The sequence below is a fragment of the Anabrus simplex genome, chromosome 2 (assembly GCF_040414725.1).
Source record: "Anabrus simplex isolate iqAnaSimp1 chromosome 2, ASM4041472v1, whole genome shotgun sequence".
NCBI classification, from domain to species: Eukaryota; Metazoa; Arthropoda; class Insecta; order Orthoptera; family Tettigoniidae; genus Anabrus; species Anabrus simplex.
Window position 1 is genome coordinate 1,182,469,717 of NC_090266.1, and position 16,216 is coordinate 1,182,485,932.

At 38.3% G+C, this 16,216-nt stretch overlaps 1 protein-coding gene across 1 annotated transcript in view; it reads right to left on the reverse strand.

Annotated features, from left to right (window-relative positions):
• LOC136863826 (chromatin-remodeling ATPase INO80) overlaps positions 1-16,216 on the reverse strand; it is a 396,793-nt gene that overhangs the window by 242,885 nt on the left and 137,692 nt on the right. Inside the window, exons 11-13 of the mRNA XM_068226103.1 lie at positions 14,699-14,814; positions 8,826-9,001; positions 8,532-8,734 (exon numbers count right to left, since the gene is read on the reverse strand). Coding sequence (XP_068082204.1) covers positions 8,532-8,734; positions 8,826-9,001; positions 14,699-14,814 — 495 coding nt within the window. The remainder of the gene's footprint in view (positions 1-8,531; positions 8,735-8,825; positions 9,002-14,698; positions 14,815-16,216) is intronic.

Sequence of the window (16,216 nt, forward strand, 5' to 3'; positions counted from 1 at the left end):
TTCAAGCTCTGCAATGTTGCCCCAATTCACATCAATGTTAGGTCATATGTACTATATATTCAGGGAAAGTATCACACTGGTAAACAGCAAATTCCTCTTCAAGTCTAATATAATGTTATTTGTTTTACGTCCCACTAACTACTTTTTAAGGTCTTCGGAGACGCCGATGTGCCGGAATTTAGTCCCGCAGGAGTTCTTTTACGTGCCAGTAAATCTACCGACACGGGGCTGTCGTATTTGAGCACCTTCAAATACCACCGGACTGAGCCAGGATCGAACCTGCCAAGTTGGGGTTAGAAGGCCAGCGCCTTAACCGTCTGAGCCACTCAGCCCGGCCCTCTTCAAGTCTGTCATGTTCACTTTCCTTGACCAAAGCTGGGAATCTTCGAACAAAATATTCAAGAGATGAATAGGAAACCTTCATTCTGAGAGAGATGTCTACAACTTCAGCATGATGAAGAAATTCATCATCAAGGGGAAATTTCCTGATAATATAACTGCAAGCTGCCATATAAAACTCTCTTACAGAATTATAAAACTTCTCTTCACCACAGCCATCATCTTTCAAGTCTGCCCTAGCTTTTGCTCCAATTACCAAGTCCTCATTGGCTTTCTGGTATTTCCTCCTCTTGAATTCAAAACACTCAAAAGGGAGATAGATTCTGACTGAATAGAACATGGCTGAACAAATCTGACCAATAGGTCAGTTAAAAGACCAGTAAGTTTCCTCCTAAGAAGATATATGGCTGGAGCATCTTGCTGCAGAAATATATTCACCGAGTTAAAAACGGGAAGTGTACTCTGAAGAAAGTAGCAAAACAGTTTTGTGTGTGGGTCTTGTATGAAAGATTTCAGTTTCAAACTGCTTGGTGCTCCCATTTTTATGGAGGGTCTCACTACAAAACATGATTGTCAAAGCTTCCCACTCTATCTCTATCAATAGACTGAAGAAGTGAGAGCCAATGGGTACTGACACATTTCAAAATTTTGTAACCCTCTGTGCCACAAACAGCCTGATAAACTTTATGTGTTTTTGCCTTTTAGAACTGTTATCAAGATAGTAATATAACTGAACCAAAAAGTTCTCTACATTGCCTGGTAATTGGGCTGCTGCTTTTTGTGCACAGATGTGAATGAGATGACATGAACAACCTGGGACATACACAGAAGAATGCCTGTCCTTCACAAATTTGGCAACACCTTTATTTGCCCCATCACTGTGTATACATTGTCAGATGAAAAAGAAATGCAATTTTCCCATGGAATGACTAAAGAAGACAATTCACTATTAATAACAGAGAAAATTCCCTCACCTGTATTGTCGGTACTCTCTAACAATGACAATAGAAGAGTTCACATTTGGCCCCTCTGAGCATTAAAGAAAGAGACAACTACAGGATAAAGGTGTTATTTGCAAAAGTTCACTAATTTCCTTTTTTGCCTCAGATGCAATGTATTGAACTAAAGCAGAGGTTTTAGTTCTCGCACAACCCTATTTCTGAGATATTTTAGTCGGGGAACATTGATCTAAACAGATTTCAAGCGTGGTCTGAAACTGATAACAGAATATTATGCTCCAAAAGAAGTTATGTGAACAGCAATTCGGCATTTGTTACCGCAGTTTCATTACTTTTTACGAAGAACGATGAAACAGACTGGTTTCGTAATTTTGATTCACCGTATGTGTGATGTTTCTTGGATTCTGTTTGCCTTCTGCAATCATCTCGTCCACCATGAGCCACAGAGAAATCACACGAACACACACTGCAGAACACGTGGTTTTCACTAACACGTGAAGCAAGTAGGCATGGCCACTCCTTTGTGTAACCGTCTCGATATTTCTGTAACACTGCTGTCTTCTTAGAAGATGCAATTTGATAATTGCTCCACTACATTTTACAAAACCAATCACTTCTTTTCGAATCAATGACTAGGACAATTACAATTGAAATGCGCAAACAAAAGACACAGAGCCGAATGCACGCACTGGAGAACAGCAGAGCAAGGAGTAGCAAGGAGTAGAGCCTACCTCATGGCCGACTTGATGAGTCATTTCCACGTCATTCTAGCTAAGAGAGCAACATATATCTATGTAGTTGGCCGTGATTTCACAACGTTCGCGGGAAACAAAAGGAAGTGACAACCAAATAACTGCCAAATATGTTTAGTTGCTAACTTACAAACACTGAAACGAGGAGGGTTGACCAGTAATGCTCTAAAGGATTCAAAATTTTTTACTTCTTTCCTTTTTTTTGGTGGGAATTAAGTTTTATCGTGACAATGTTGCTTTTCCGTAATAATTTCCCCTTCGACCGCAATGCCGTAATCGCAAAATGAAATCTGTAATCATTACGGACAATCCGTAATAGTTGGCACCTCTACAGGTAGTGAATTCAATGACCTGGACACAGAGATTATGAAGGAGCGGTTGTAAACAGCAGTGCGGCTTATAGGTATGGCCAGAGAGGAGTCAGATCTTGTATTGTGGTCATGATAGGATGAGAGGTAAGAAAAAGATGAAGACAGATACTTGGGAGTATTAGTGGAAAGTATTTTATGCAGAAGCGATAACGTGTAGTTCACAGCGCTGGTGCACTTGAAGCCACGACAGCTCCTTGTAATAAGGTGATATATGAGCATCATATCGCAGATTAAAGATATACCTTATGCAGCTGTTCAGGCTCTGGTCTAGTTTCTTGTTACTGTCGCAGGTTATTTCAGTCAACACAGTATCACAATAGTCAAATATAGGTAGTATCAGAGAGCAAATTAGCTGTACTTTAAGTCAAACAGAGAATACCTTACAGAACCGTTTCAATGGATATAAGCATTTATGTACTTTATTACATGTGCTTATCACTTGTTGAGTCCAATTTAGGGTCTCAATCATAATAATTTCTAAGTTAGTCACTGAAGTAGAGTAGGGTATGATATTGTTTAAATTGTTGGGTAGATATCCTGTTGAGGGAATATAGGTTTTTACTGGTACCGATAACAACTTGAGTTTTATATGGGTTAATTAATAAACTGTTTTTATTTCCATAGTCGCTAAGATGTTGAAGGTCTGAATTTATTTCAGTAATTGCAGTATTGATATCACTCGGTTTTGAATGACAGTAAATTATGTTATGTTATGTTATATTACGTTATGTGAACCGCTTAGTCTGATTGTGATAGTTCGGTCAGCTTCCGCTTCGAACGCTAGCGTTGTGCCACGTCCTGGGGACCATCTGGTGGTGAATGAACGTACCATTTCCATTTATACTTCTATTATAACGTTCCAAATTCAAACGTGTCATTGTTTAAGAAGCCTTTCTCGTGGACAGCCAAGAATTCTTCTGAGGACGCAGAGCACAGTTTTCTGCGAAACGTTAAGAATTTCACCTTATTTTCTTGACACGGCACAAGCCCAAAAGCCAACATATCATTTCTATAAGTACGGGCCGTGAAAGCATTAATGGCAGCTCGTAAGATATTCTTAATCAGCGATATAGGATTATCATCATTACCTGTAGCATTAGATGTAATAGAGTATATCACACCTTTAACTTCATTCGAGCTGACATTTCTAAAAGAGAATTGCTCATACACAGACTGCTGTTGAAACAAGGGTAGTGAATTTTTAGGGAAGGAGGTAGAGGCTATTCTCGGCCATGCGAAATGATCATTTAAAACATCTAGAGATATGCTTGGTATATGTTGTTCTAGGGCTTTACCTATACCTAACGTATGCAATTAACTCCATTTTTGTCGTGGAATGTTATTGTTCAACAGTTCCTGAAAGTATTCATGTTTAGAATTCCTAATTAACTGCTTCGTTCTGTTTCTCAGAATCTTGTACTGTTCAAAATCATCTGTGCTATGCATCTGCCTGTATTGTCTGTACAGTTTGTCATGACTGGCCATAACAGATCTTATCACGGTCGTTAGCCACGCGGAAAAATGGCAGGTGATTCTTACCTGTTTCTTTGGTGCGTGCTTTTCCAATATTTCCAGTACCAGTGAATTGAATTTGTTTACTATAGGGTTAAGGTTCTGAAAATTATGTATACTATCCCAAGGCAAGTTGTATGTATTGTGGCGTAGTTTATTCCAGTACGTCGTAAGTCTTGTATTACAATGTAGCGTGGTTTGAACTTGGGTATTCGTGTAGAATAACACATGTACAATATGTCATATGAAGAGATGCCAGGAGCAGGGATCTGTCCGTGCTTAACTCTTTCGCTGCGGAAGTCAACTTTTGTCGACTTACTTTCCTACAGCATTCACTGTGGTAATCGACTTTTGTCGACTTGGTACTTTCCTGCTATAGATTCCGCACGCTTTTTTAATAAAGGCACATTTAATAATACAAACATCTATAGTCATGTATTGACTATGTACTAAGCACTGTTTGAAAACGTTGCCGCCAATACTGGACTTATGTTTATTTGTTATCTTTCACCCGCCCACCCGCCAACATTCCTGTCCGCTTTCTGGCCAATAGCAGGTTTCACTCAGCAGCTACGAGGGCGCGGAACAACATTAGTAATGACAGTGAAGAAATCTTCAATCTTTTAGTGGCCGATTCTGATTCAGACTGTTCAGTAAACTTGGACAATGAAACAAGTGATGATGTGCATATTGATTGTTCGGAAGAAAGTGCCAACGAGGAATATCGTCATTTTGTATCGGACTAGCGGGACATTAGTGATGACATTGAAACTGAGCTAATGAATGGAAGAATATTGTACGATAAGCTTCAAAAAAACGGCAATTGGTGCTCCTGACTTCAGAAATTCTGTCATAATGGACTTATATGAGAGACTTATACGAGAGTATCAGCGCAGTCCGCCGGCGAAACGAGGAAGACCTTCTGATTACAGTGAAACCTCGATTCTCCGTTTTTGGAGGGACCTGGGAAAAAACCGTACGATACGGGAAATCGGAAAATCCAGGAACGAATTAAAACTGTCAACAGTGACTGTACTTCACAATAATGAAATATATATAATTTTATTTGTACAAAAACGCCTGCATTAAATACATTAGTTTAAAAACTTTATATTTTAAATTCAGTTTTACCGAGAAACTTCGTCACTTTCCTGTGAAAATGTCTTTCAGGCCAGCAACTTTCATCAGTCAACCTCACCGAAAAATATTCTACTAAATAAGTTATCAGAATTATATTGATATCTAAGAAATTTAAAACCACATCTGAGACTCCAGTTTCACTATTGTTGCAAGGAGAGTGTATCGGAGTTATTATGCCGATCGGGAAAACAACATTATAATCCAGTCACTTAATTGACGACTTAAAAACGTCCACGGTAGCTACCTCTGTTTTTTTACCTTGAATAAATCTAACTGGAACAGGTACAGTTATTTACAGTAATCGTTATCTGACGACAGTCTCATGTAAATTAGAAGACTTTGTTTTAATAACCTAAAAAAGAACAATGTAACTTATTTATCAGTAAAGGTTTTCATGCTGTATTACGAACTTACGGCGCGAAATTTAACTTAGAGTTCTCCCATGTTTTAGGCCTCGGTACTTTCCATTAATGATTTTTTTGACCGATAAACAGGCGAGAAATGTGGCTTGCATGATAGGCATAATTACTGGTACAGTTCACATGAACCTACCTGTGGTATTATAGTTAGGAAAGATCGCTGAAAACACGTAAATAAGCATAGGTTGTAAAAGGTCCAGTCACATAATCAAGTAAGCTAATCACAACGCACAAATACAAAAATGATACCAAAATACATTAAATCCCAGAAGATATAATGAAACACTCTTGCACTCACAAAAATAAAGTGTCACATCGCACACATATAGGTTACGTACTGCACACACAACACACACACAAAACACTTAAATTGCCATTTCTTCAGTCACAGAATACAGTAGTCACTTTGTAGTGAAAAAGTCTTTAATCGTCAGTTGTTTTTTGTTTTGTTGTGCCTTAACACGGCTCAATATTTAAAACGTTCTGTAGTTCGTTGCTGTCTGTGTCATACGCAGTAATATAGTCGCGAATTTTGTCAAAGGCGGCTAATGCTTCTGCAAAAGTTGGCAGGGGTTCAATTTCATCTTCGTCTTCCCCCTCGCTCGCAATCTCATGCACGGCGCTTGCACTGGCTGTGGCAATAACATCATCACACAGCAAATGCTCTTTACACCACAAGTGGCGAGCTCACTATCGACTGTAGCGTACGTCTCGAAGTTAACATCTCTCGGCGCAAGCTTCTCCCAGTCCTCACTGAAAAGTTGTTCTTCGCTGCCGGTGTTGGTGTCATTCGTGTCTCTGCTTTCGCCAAAGCCACACTTATGAAAACAATTTTGAATGGTGGAGGGCGAAACGTGGAACCATGCTGACACAACAAAGTGGATTGCCTGTAGAATACTGAACTTCGTCTTCACTTCTTTCCCGGCGTCCAACATACACACAGCCCTTTGCACCAGCTGCTTGCGGTAGTACCCTTTAAAGCACTTTATCACCCCCGCATCCAGACGCTGAAGGACACTGGTACAGTTCGGTGGATAGAAAATAACTTTCACATTTCAGAAGAAAGAAAGTTCCTGCGGGTGGGCGGCACAGTTATCTACAAACAAAACTATTTTTCTCGCTTGAGCACCCATAGAAGCATCCAGTCCGTGAAGAAAATCCAAAAAAAAATGTCTGGTCATCCAAGCTTTACCGTTCGCGTAGTATCGCACTGGTAACTTCTTCATGTTCTTAAAGCATCTCGGTTTCGCTGCTTTGCCTATAACGATAGGGATACGTTTGTCTGACCCGTCACTGTTACAGCACAACAAAACAGTTATGCGGTCCTTCGCATTTTTGCCTCCATGACAAGATTCTCCTTTAAGAGCCAGCGTGCGATCCGTTAAACAGTTGAAAAATAGGCCGGTTTCATCCGCATTATAGATGTTCTTCGGTTCGTATCCTTCAAGCAGCTCTGGGAGATTTTTCCCCCAATCTTCCACAGCCGAACCGTCAACTGCAGCACTCTCGCCGGCGAGCTTTTTATACACCAGCCCGTGACGCTCCTTAAACCGGGAAATCCATCCATTCGAATTGGAAAAATTTTTGATTCCCATTCTTGCAGCAATGCTTCGAGCTTTTACGCACAAAATGTTACCATCCACAGGAAGTCTCGACGCCCAAGCTTGCTGATACCAAGAAAAGAGAACTGCTTCCATTTTAGAATATCTCGATTCCTTCCCCGTTTTTCTATTCTTTGCGGAGGATCCACATTTTTTTACTTGTTCACGTATCTATTGTTTTTTCCCTATTATTGTATTCGGTGTCGAAGCAGGTAAGCCTAAACGCTTCGCGATGTCAACTTTTTTTATCTGTTGGATTTCTATCAACTTCCTCTATAATCTGAAGTTTTTCATGCAGGGTTTTCACATGCTTTACAGGTCGCGCCATTTCAATACTGTACTGTGTAAGCAAACCGAAACTCGACTGCGTAAATTGTTGGTTTTCACCAGCTAGTAACACAGCCAACTGAACGAAACATTCAACAGAAAGCTCTTAACAAAGCGCAAGTTGGCGGAGGTACAGAATGTTCCATAAGTATGATCGCGCAAGATATCCGATGAAATTAAAATACGCCAGACTCGCAAATTCGATTCCTGCCGTCCATTCTCGAAATCTTGAAAAATGCTTGATCGAGGATTTAGCGTTGATGGGACTGAAATTTCTGGACGGTTGATGCGGCAAATCGTTTTTTTTCGAGGAACGGATAACGCAGGATTTTTAATACAGGTTTTAAATGGGATGCTCGCGGGACCACGTAATTTGAACGAATATTACGGGAAAACATAGTTTCGGGGAACGGATAATCAAGGTTTCACTGTACATACCTCAAGCGCACCTGACAGAGAGGCACTTTCTTGGGGAGCAGCAGGACAAGAGTCACAAACCTAATTGCGTGTTCGTTCCATATCACCAGCAAAATGTTCAAAGAAAGGAAAGGGACTGTGCAAGAGAAAGCAGACAGTATTTTTTTGTAAGAATTGCCCAAGACAGCCTGCAATGTGTCCAGTTCAATGTTCAGAGGTGTATCACAGTAATGTGTGTTTCAAGGTTAAATGTCACTGATAGTTTGCCAAAGTTGAGTTGAAAATGGTGCAATGGTGTTGAATGTCACTAACCTTTAAAAAAATAAAGTTTAAGTTCATTTGGAAAAAATGAAAAAAAAGTACATTTTTCTATAAGTGTTCTGTTTAAAAATAGTGCAGTGAAAGAGTTAATTACTTTTTTTAGGTTAATTTGTCAGAAGAAGGTCAATTAAAGTATGACTTGTGCGGTCAGAGTAATGAACGTTTTCATGAACATTTAGTGAGAAAGAAGGAAAAGAATATGGAGGGAAAAAGGAGGAACTTCCACAAACAATATTTTATAAATGCTGAAGAAGAATGTCCTATTGCATGAAAAGTAAATTTTTATATTTCCATTCTAGCCTATAAATACATTATCGAGAGAGTAAAATGTTTGTTTATGTATTCTGCTTTGATACCTAATTTAAGGACTTACTTTCATCAATCCCAGTCTTGTTCTCTGCATGACTTTCAATATCTTTTGAGAACCACTCATTAAATTCATCATGGGAATCAAACAAAGTTGGCATTATGAAATGAAGCAGAGCCCAGAGTTCAGCCATGCTGTTCTGAATTGGAGTACCACTTAACAGGAGCCGATTCCGACAACTGAATCCCAGCAATAGCTTCCATCGCACACTAATATGAGAGAGAAAAAATTAAAGAACATTAAAACTAGTCCTGATGATATAAATTAACTTTTGTAAATAGTCATAAAACAATACCATACCTATTAGTACTCTTCAGTGCTTGTGCTTCATCCAAGACCAAGTACTGCCATTTGATGCGGTTAAAGTACTTGAAGTCTGTAATGACAAGCTGATAACTAGTTATAACAACATGGAAACTAGCCTCCTTGGTGTGCAGATCTTTCTGATCCCAGAATTGTCTCAAGATTTTCCTCTCCTAAATGAAAAATAAAATATTGAAAATCATAATTCATTCATACTAGAAATCAGAAGTGTAATTTTACTTGCATAATACTACAGTATATTTGTATCCTATTTCTGAAAGGGTCTAGGTTATTCAGAATTTTTCAGTATCTGACATACAGTGGCTCAAAAAAGTAATGATTTGTCAAAATATGCTACATGTGAGGACGAGGAATTGAATGGAATGATGATAAAAATTGACATATACTAGAATTCTTTGTTATTTATCATCTTGTGTAACATGTGCATTGTAAAAAAACATAATTCTTCTATGTCCATATAACTGAAAAACCATAACTTAAAACTATCATTTTCACTTGCCACCAAAAATGTATTGGTCTGAATTAACATAACGCAGTTTCTTGATCCTTCGTGAACGTTTCAGTATTTGGCAGGTCCTCCTTTCCTCTTTATAATCTCATCTAACCTATATAGCATCGCACGTACCAAGGTTTCTGTGGTTTCCTTTGGTATATTATTATTCCATTCGGTGAGTAAGGCTTCTTTCAGGTCAGCTTTGTTTGATATTGCATGCTTTCTCACGCTTTGCTCCAAATAGTGCCACAAATTCTCGACGGGGTTGATGTCGGGAGATAGCGGTGGAGTTTCCATACAATGTGGTGTATTATATAACAGCCATATATTCATGTTCAGCGCTGTGTGTTTGGGGTCGTTATTTTGCATAAATGTGTACTTTGCTGAGAGTCAACTTTTTTAACACACCAGGCAAATGCTGGGGCTGTACCTTAATTAAGGCCACGGCCGATTCCTTCCCACTCCTAGCCCTATCCTGTCCCATCGTCGCCATAAGACCTATCTGTGTCGGTGCGACGTAAAGCAACTAGCAAAAAAAAAAACTTTTTTAACACTTGATGTCAGATGTGTCTTGAGGATGTTCATTTATGGTTTGTGATCCATAGTCCCTTCAATAAAGTATAATTCACCTACACCATTCACACTCGTGCAACATCACACCATCAGGGAACCACCTCCATGTTTCACAGTAGATGTCAGGTTCTTCTCTTCAAGTTCAGAGCTTTTTTCCTCCAAACAGTCACTCATCTGTCTGACCCGAAGAGGGTAAATTTACCCTCATCGGTAAAAACGACCGTCTTCCAATCCTCATAGCTGTAATTTCTGTGCTCTTTAGCATACGCTAATCTCTTCCTCCTGTTAGCCTTACTGCTGTACGGCTTTCTACAGGCTGTTCTGCCCGCATATCCTCTTTTGCATAGCACATTTCGGATGGTTTCAGATACGCTTGCCCTTCTACAACTTGTTGTAAAGCAGTTGCTATCTTCGGCACACTCAGCTAAGGATTTTGGGCCATTTTACGCACAATTTGCCATCTGTCTTGTACTGATAACTTCGAGGGGCGGTGACTTCCTGGTCTGTTTTCTATTGTCTTTGTTCCTTTGTACCTGCACACAATATTTTTAACAGTTGTAACAGCTCTTCCAATAATTTCACTTATGTCATAAAAGATTTACCTTTTTGAAATAGTCGCACTGCATTCCTCCTTTCTTCCATGGTTGCTTCTTTCATTTTCCTTCCCATTGCTAGCTGAACGCGGAAACAGTATTGAATATTACCTTCGAACATGTCAGCACAGACATAATGAGCCCGAGTTGCAGCAGAGAGCACGATGTTACGATGATGTAAATTGTTTACTAGACCAATACCTGTTTGGCGTGTAATGATGCAAGCCGTTGTATTACTGGTCCGTTTGCAAACAGCGTGAATCTCCTTGACTCCATATTCAACCTACCGATGTACTCGACTGTCCTACATATCTACATACCTGTAATGCCATTATATGTACCGTTATTTGTACTATGCTGTTCCATTCATACCACGGCTATGGGCAGACCTATTACTTTTTTGAGCCACTGTATTTCTCATCCTCTATTACAGGTCTACAACAGAATTATGTAATATCATGAAATTAAAATAGTGTGTCAAGACGTGAATGATCAATAAACATTAACTGTAGGTTTTTTCCCCCTTCATCTTATGGCAACAATGTGATAGGACAGGGTTAGGAATGGGAAGGAAGTGACCATGGCCTTAGTTAACATAGAGCCCGAGCATTTGACTGGTGTGAAAATAGAAAACACGAAAATCGAGCTTCAGGGCTGCAGACGGTGGGATTCAAACCCATTGTGTCTTGAATATAACCTCACAGCAATGCGTTCCGCACCACAGAGCAAATGATATAGATGTTAATTCCCATAGGGAACCTGAAATATTTGTCCCGAATGAGTAAATTTATAATACCAATATAAATGGTCCATTATTGGACATTATAAATTTTCCAGCTAACTCATTCCTGGTTGCCAGCGTTTCACCCCAAGTGTGCTAAGTTGGGCTCATCAGTTGGTAAATAGCACACCCACCAAGACGCATCGTATAACTGTATAACTGTTAAATTCTACTAAAACATAACTCAAATAGCTTTATTTATTTTTTGGATCTTTTTTGTTTAGTTAGGTATAAATAATTTAGTTATTAATTACTCAATAATTACTTATTTTATATTATTAATGACTATTTTGTTTTGCATAATCATTAAATTGTTAAGTACGTAAACATGTAATTTTAGTGTAGCCATGTACATATGTAGTCGTGAACAACTTGGTGTAAATAGGGCACTAAACTGCTTAGACGTAAGAGAAAGCCACCTGGCTTTAATCTTGCCAGAATAAATAAATTATTAATCAATCATTAATCAACCAATTAAAAATATTAAAACATTTTCTTCATCTTGAGCTCACATATTTCAAACATACCTATTGAGATACTTCTGCAATGTTCAAAACAAAATTAAAATCCAGAATTACTACAATAAACTTGCCACAGATGCCAAGTCATATCAACAAATTTAAAAAACCCTGCAGAGCACAAGAGAGAAGAAATTAGGGTACAAGACAGCATTCAAAATGAGGCATAAATACAAAGCCTAAACAGAATACATGAAAAAAAAAAAAAAAAAAAAAAAAAAAAAAAAAAAAAAAAAAAAAAAAAAAAACCAGCAAGCATACAGAGATGTACTTTCCAGATGTTCACAAACTATACCAAAATACAGGGAATATTCAAAATCGACATTGTACATACCGGTACCTGGTCAAAATTTCCAAGGACACCAAAGCCAACTGCGCTTTTTCAAGACGCACAGATTTCTTCTTATCCTTTGTTTTAATGTTCATCTTTGTCACTTCCTTTCTGTTGCTCCCTCATCCCACAATTATTTTAAAGAACATATGAAAGTGTGCCCTTCACACATTGCTTAGTGTGTCAAGGAGTTAAATGACTATGAAAAACTGTCTTTTAATGTGGTGCAAAATTAAAGACAGAAAGAAAAAAATACAGTATATTAGTTGACCTTTTAAGACAGATTCAAATTAGTTTACCTACCCTGCAATGTACTGTGCATTAAGACGCACTATGAGAAAAATCAAACTGCCTAATCCCTAATTTGATCTGAAAGGGAAATTAGTTCCTAAATCATAGAAAGTTTACATTTAATTTATTAATGAACTGAATTCATAGTTTGACCATTTCCAGGATTTTTCCAGCTTTATATTCCTTTATTTCAATAATCCCTTAAATTACAAAATCAAATCACAGCCACATAATTTGCCACTGAGCATTGTGAACTTAACTCTTTGGATGTATGTATGTATGTTCAGTCTTCAGCCCTAAGGCTGGTTGGATCCTCAACAGCTCCACCATCAGCTGTCACAGATGGCCTAGGCATCACTGAAGAGGCGTACTAGGGAAATGAGGAGTGAGGTAGTTTCCCGTTGCTTTCCTCACCGGGCCAGAAGTTGCTATTACATATCAGTCTGCCAAGCCCACTGAAATGCATGCACCAACCGACCCTATGAGCAACATTTTCACACCATTCATAGCAGGGACTGGCTGCAGAAGGAATGGCATTACTAGCATCGCTCATACCTCAGTCACTTTCATATTGTCAAAGCCAAGGACAAGACAGAGACAGATCAATGAAAGTAACAAAATTAATCTAGCCCATACCAGAAGACATAGTGCCGACCCATAATAGGTCATCAAATGCATAGAATGCCAAGCATGTTTCAATGGATTTTGCATCAATGTATAAAAAAATTTATTTACGTCTCATTTTAAAAGATATGGAGGTGAAATTTGGTACGTGGGCTTGATATACTGCAAGGAATATAAACATATGACTTGCATTTCAAAAAACAAAATTTCGTTGAATATTGTGCACAAAAATTTATTTTAATTTAAAAAAGGAAAAACTTAATTTGAAATTAATTAGCACATTTTACACTAAATCCAAAGTGATTAAGTGATGATATTTAATCTTAACTGTTATCTGGGATCATATATACCAATTTATATTGTTAATGCAGGTCTACTTTCCAATTTATAAACTAATTTCCAAAAACATTGAACATGTGGAGAGAAAAACACCAACAGTGTAACCTGTCAACGATTGGATATTTTATGAATTTTAGGAGAGTAATGGTAATCATTTGAAAGAACTATGTCTAGTAGCAGTATTTGTTACTGCAGAAAAGTTCAGAAGATCAGAACAACATACATAATCAACTAATAGTGTCAGGAATGAAAGTGTAAAGAACAGATTGAAATATTCTATGGGTGGAGCATCAAGTTGAGGTTGGCCTATATGTTTTGGTCCTGGGATTTGATAAAAATGGTGGGGATGGACAACATTACTTTCAGGGAATATGAATTCAGTCCAAGAATCATCTAATTCACTGTCACTGTCATTTTCTTTAGCAGTGGCACTGTCATTGTTTGACATTGCACGAAATGTTGTAAGCCCATTAGCCAATGGCACGGCTCCATCATTCTATGGTGTGCTATCTGAAGACCCCAAAAACACCATAATCACCACTTTTGCTAAAATTAGAGTCGCTTACATCTTCAAAGCAACCCAAAAGTTCCTCAATTTCTTCTCCCGAATTAGGCCTACGTGACAACATGCCTTGTTGTGATAATTGTACTATTTACAACTTTACTATGACCTAAATAATTTGCTAAGTAAATATAACTACAGTAGAAATAATAATAAACTTAATACATTACGATAAATAACTCAAATGCGTCAATTAGAACGTAAAATTATTGAAAACAAATCACAACCCGCGGACATAAACAAACAAGGAGGCTGCCATATTGGATCATAGACGTCAAGCGCTCACAGATCATACACTCAAAACCGACGAGTAAACTAGCAAAAATGAAGCTATGTCAGTGCCATCTAATGACATAAGAAGGAATTACAAACACTCTAGCTTCTTTCTATTGAAAGTGTGGCGCAATCTAGCATTTTACTACATAACTACACCACTTATAAGAGGGTGCCGATCGAATCTGCACCCGGGCATTTTTCGTACAGGATGTAAGTGCTGATGCATCGGCATCTTGGCACTGTAAGAGTTAAATGTGCTCTGTCCATCAGATCACAGATCAAAGAAATTGGTTTTTGTAATTGTTGCTGCCAATGCATTATCCACTGTTATGGAACTGAGGATTCAAAATTTGTGAGCAATCCAATACAGAACCACTATCTTGCCCTTTCAATTGGAACCAGGCTCTGGACTGTTTTTTACATCTTCTCTCAATCAACAGATAAATCAAAGACTACTTAAATTCTTACCTGAGGACTTCCCCAATATGGAACAATTTTGAAGTCTGGCACGAAGCGTACCATTTCCTGTTGCCAATTGTGTAGCGTTGAAGCAGGAGAAATGATAAGAAAAGGTCCCCAAGCATCTAAACAAAGAGGGGCATAATGTGACAAATCAGTATAATTTATCATAAACCACATTAACACCAATGACAACTTAATTATTTCAGCCTAGAAAGTAATCAACACAGCATTATGTTCTAAAAACCTGTTTGGTTGTTATACATTAACCACGTGTGTTCTTAATGGGTAAATCACTGTTCTCCATATATTTCATTACACAGTATGAGACAAAACAAACAGTAATAAAATTACAAACATGTTCTGAACATGAGACAGTACTGAATGTCTCCAGAAACCTGCCTCTGCAACGACAATGGATGCAGCAAGATGCAGCTACGGCCCGCAATTCCCTTTCCTCAACAAAACTTTGGAGGTTGCATAATTTCCCTTACCCTTCTCATTTCCCACATCTCACATCTCCAGATGCCTACACACAGAGCATGCTAAAAGAATCCATTGTCTGGTCAGATGACCCGAATATCGAGAGAAGGTGCAGTCATCTTTTTCTGTCCTTGTGGCAACCTGTTTTCACCAACATGTTCAACAATCAACCTTACTGTTATGAAGAATGTGTGATCTCTGTGTTGGAAAGCATTTTAGTGTGGGGCAATGAGATCATTAAATTGTATTCTACTGTTTGCATTCATCAGAGTAATATAATTTTGCAAGCAAGTAAGTGAACTTAATATTTTGCATGATTAGTTCTCTTTTCATATGATTGTTAGCAAGTACCAAGCAAAAGTAAGCTTGATGTAGGTTATGTTTTTGTATTTCTAGAATATCTGAGAGACCAAAGTTACTAAGGTACAAACTAAATATCGCATCAGTAACAGAAGGTTGAGAGAGAAAGAGAGAGTTGGGGGAAATAATCAAAAGGTAATGAAAGTGGCCTATCACACGTCTTACCTTCTTACACACAATTCTTAAGCATACAACAGAATGAACATTTCCATAACTAAAATTTTACTAATCCCCAGGCCATTCATGGCATAATAAAAAGAAGGCTAAGAAAACATGAAAGTGGTTAGGAACTATTATTAAGATGTTGCGCATGAATTCTATTTCCTCCACTAAAAGTGCCAATATTAAGTTATTCAGAATTAATGATTTTATTACCTTACTTACTTACTTATCCGGCGCTACAGCCCAGTGTGAGCCTTGGCCTCTTCTACGATATTCCGCCATCTACTTCGATCCTGAGCGGCTGGTCTCCATGGGCGGATGTTCATTGCCCTCAAGTCAGCTTCAACTTCATCACTCCATCTATTACGGGGCCTTCCTTGTCGCCGTCTTTTGTCTACTCGGGATTTAACTACTTTTCTTGGCATTCGATCTTCCTCCATTCTTTCCACATGGCCAAGCCATCGCAGTCTCTGTGCCTTAATAAATCTAACTATATCCTCCTGGTCTAGTATGTTTTGTATT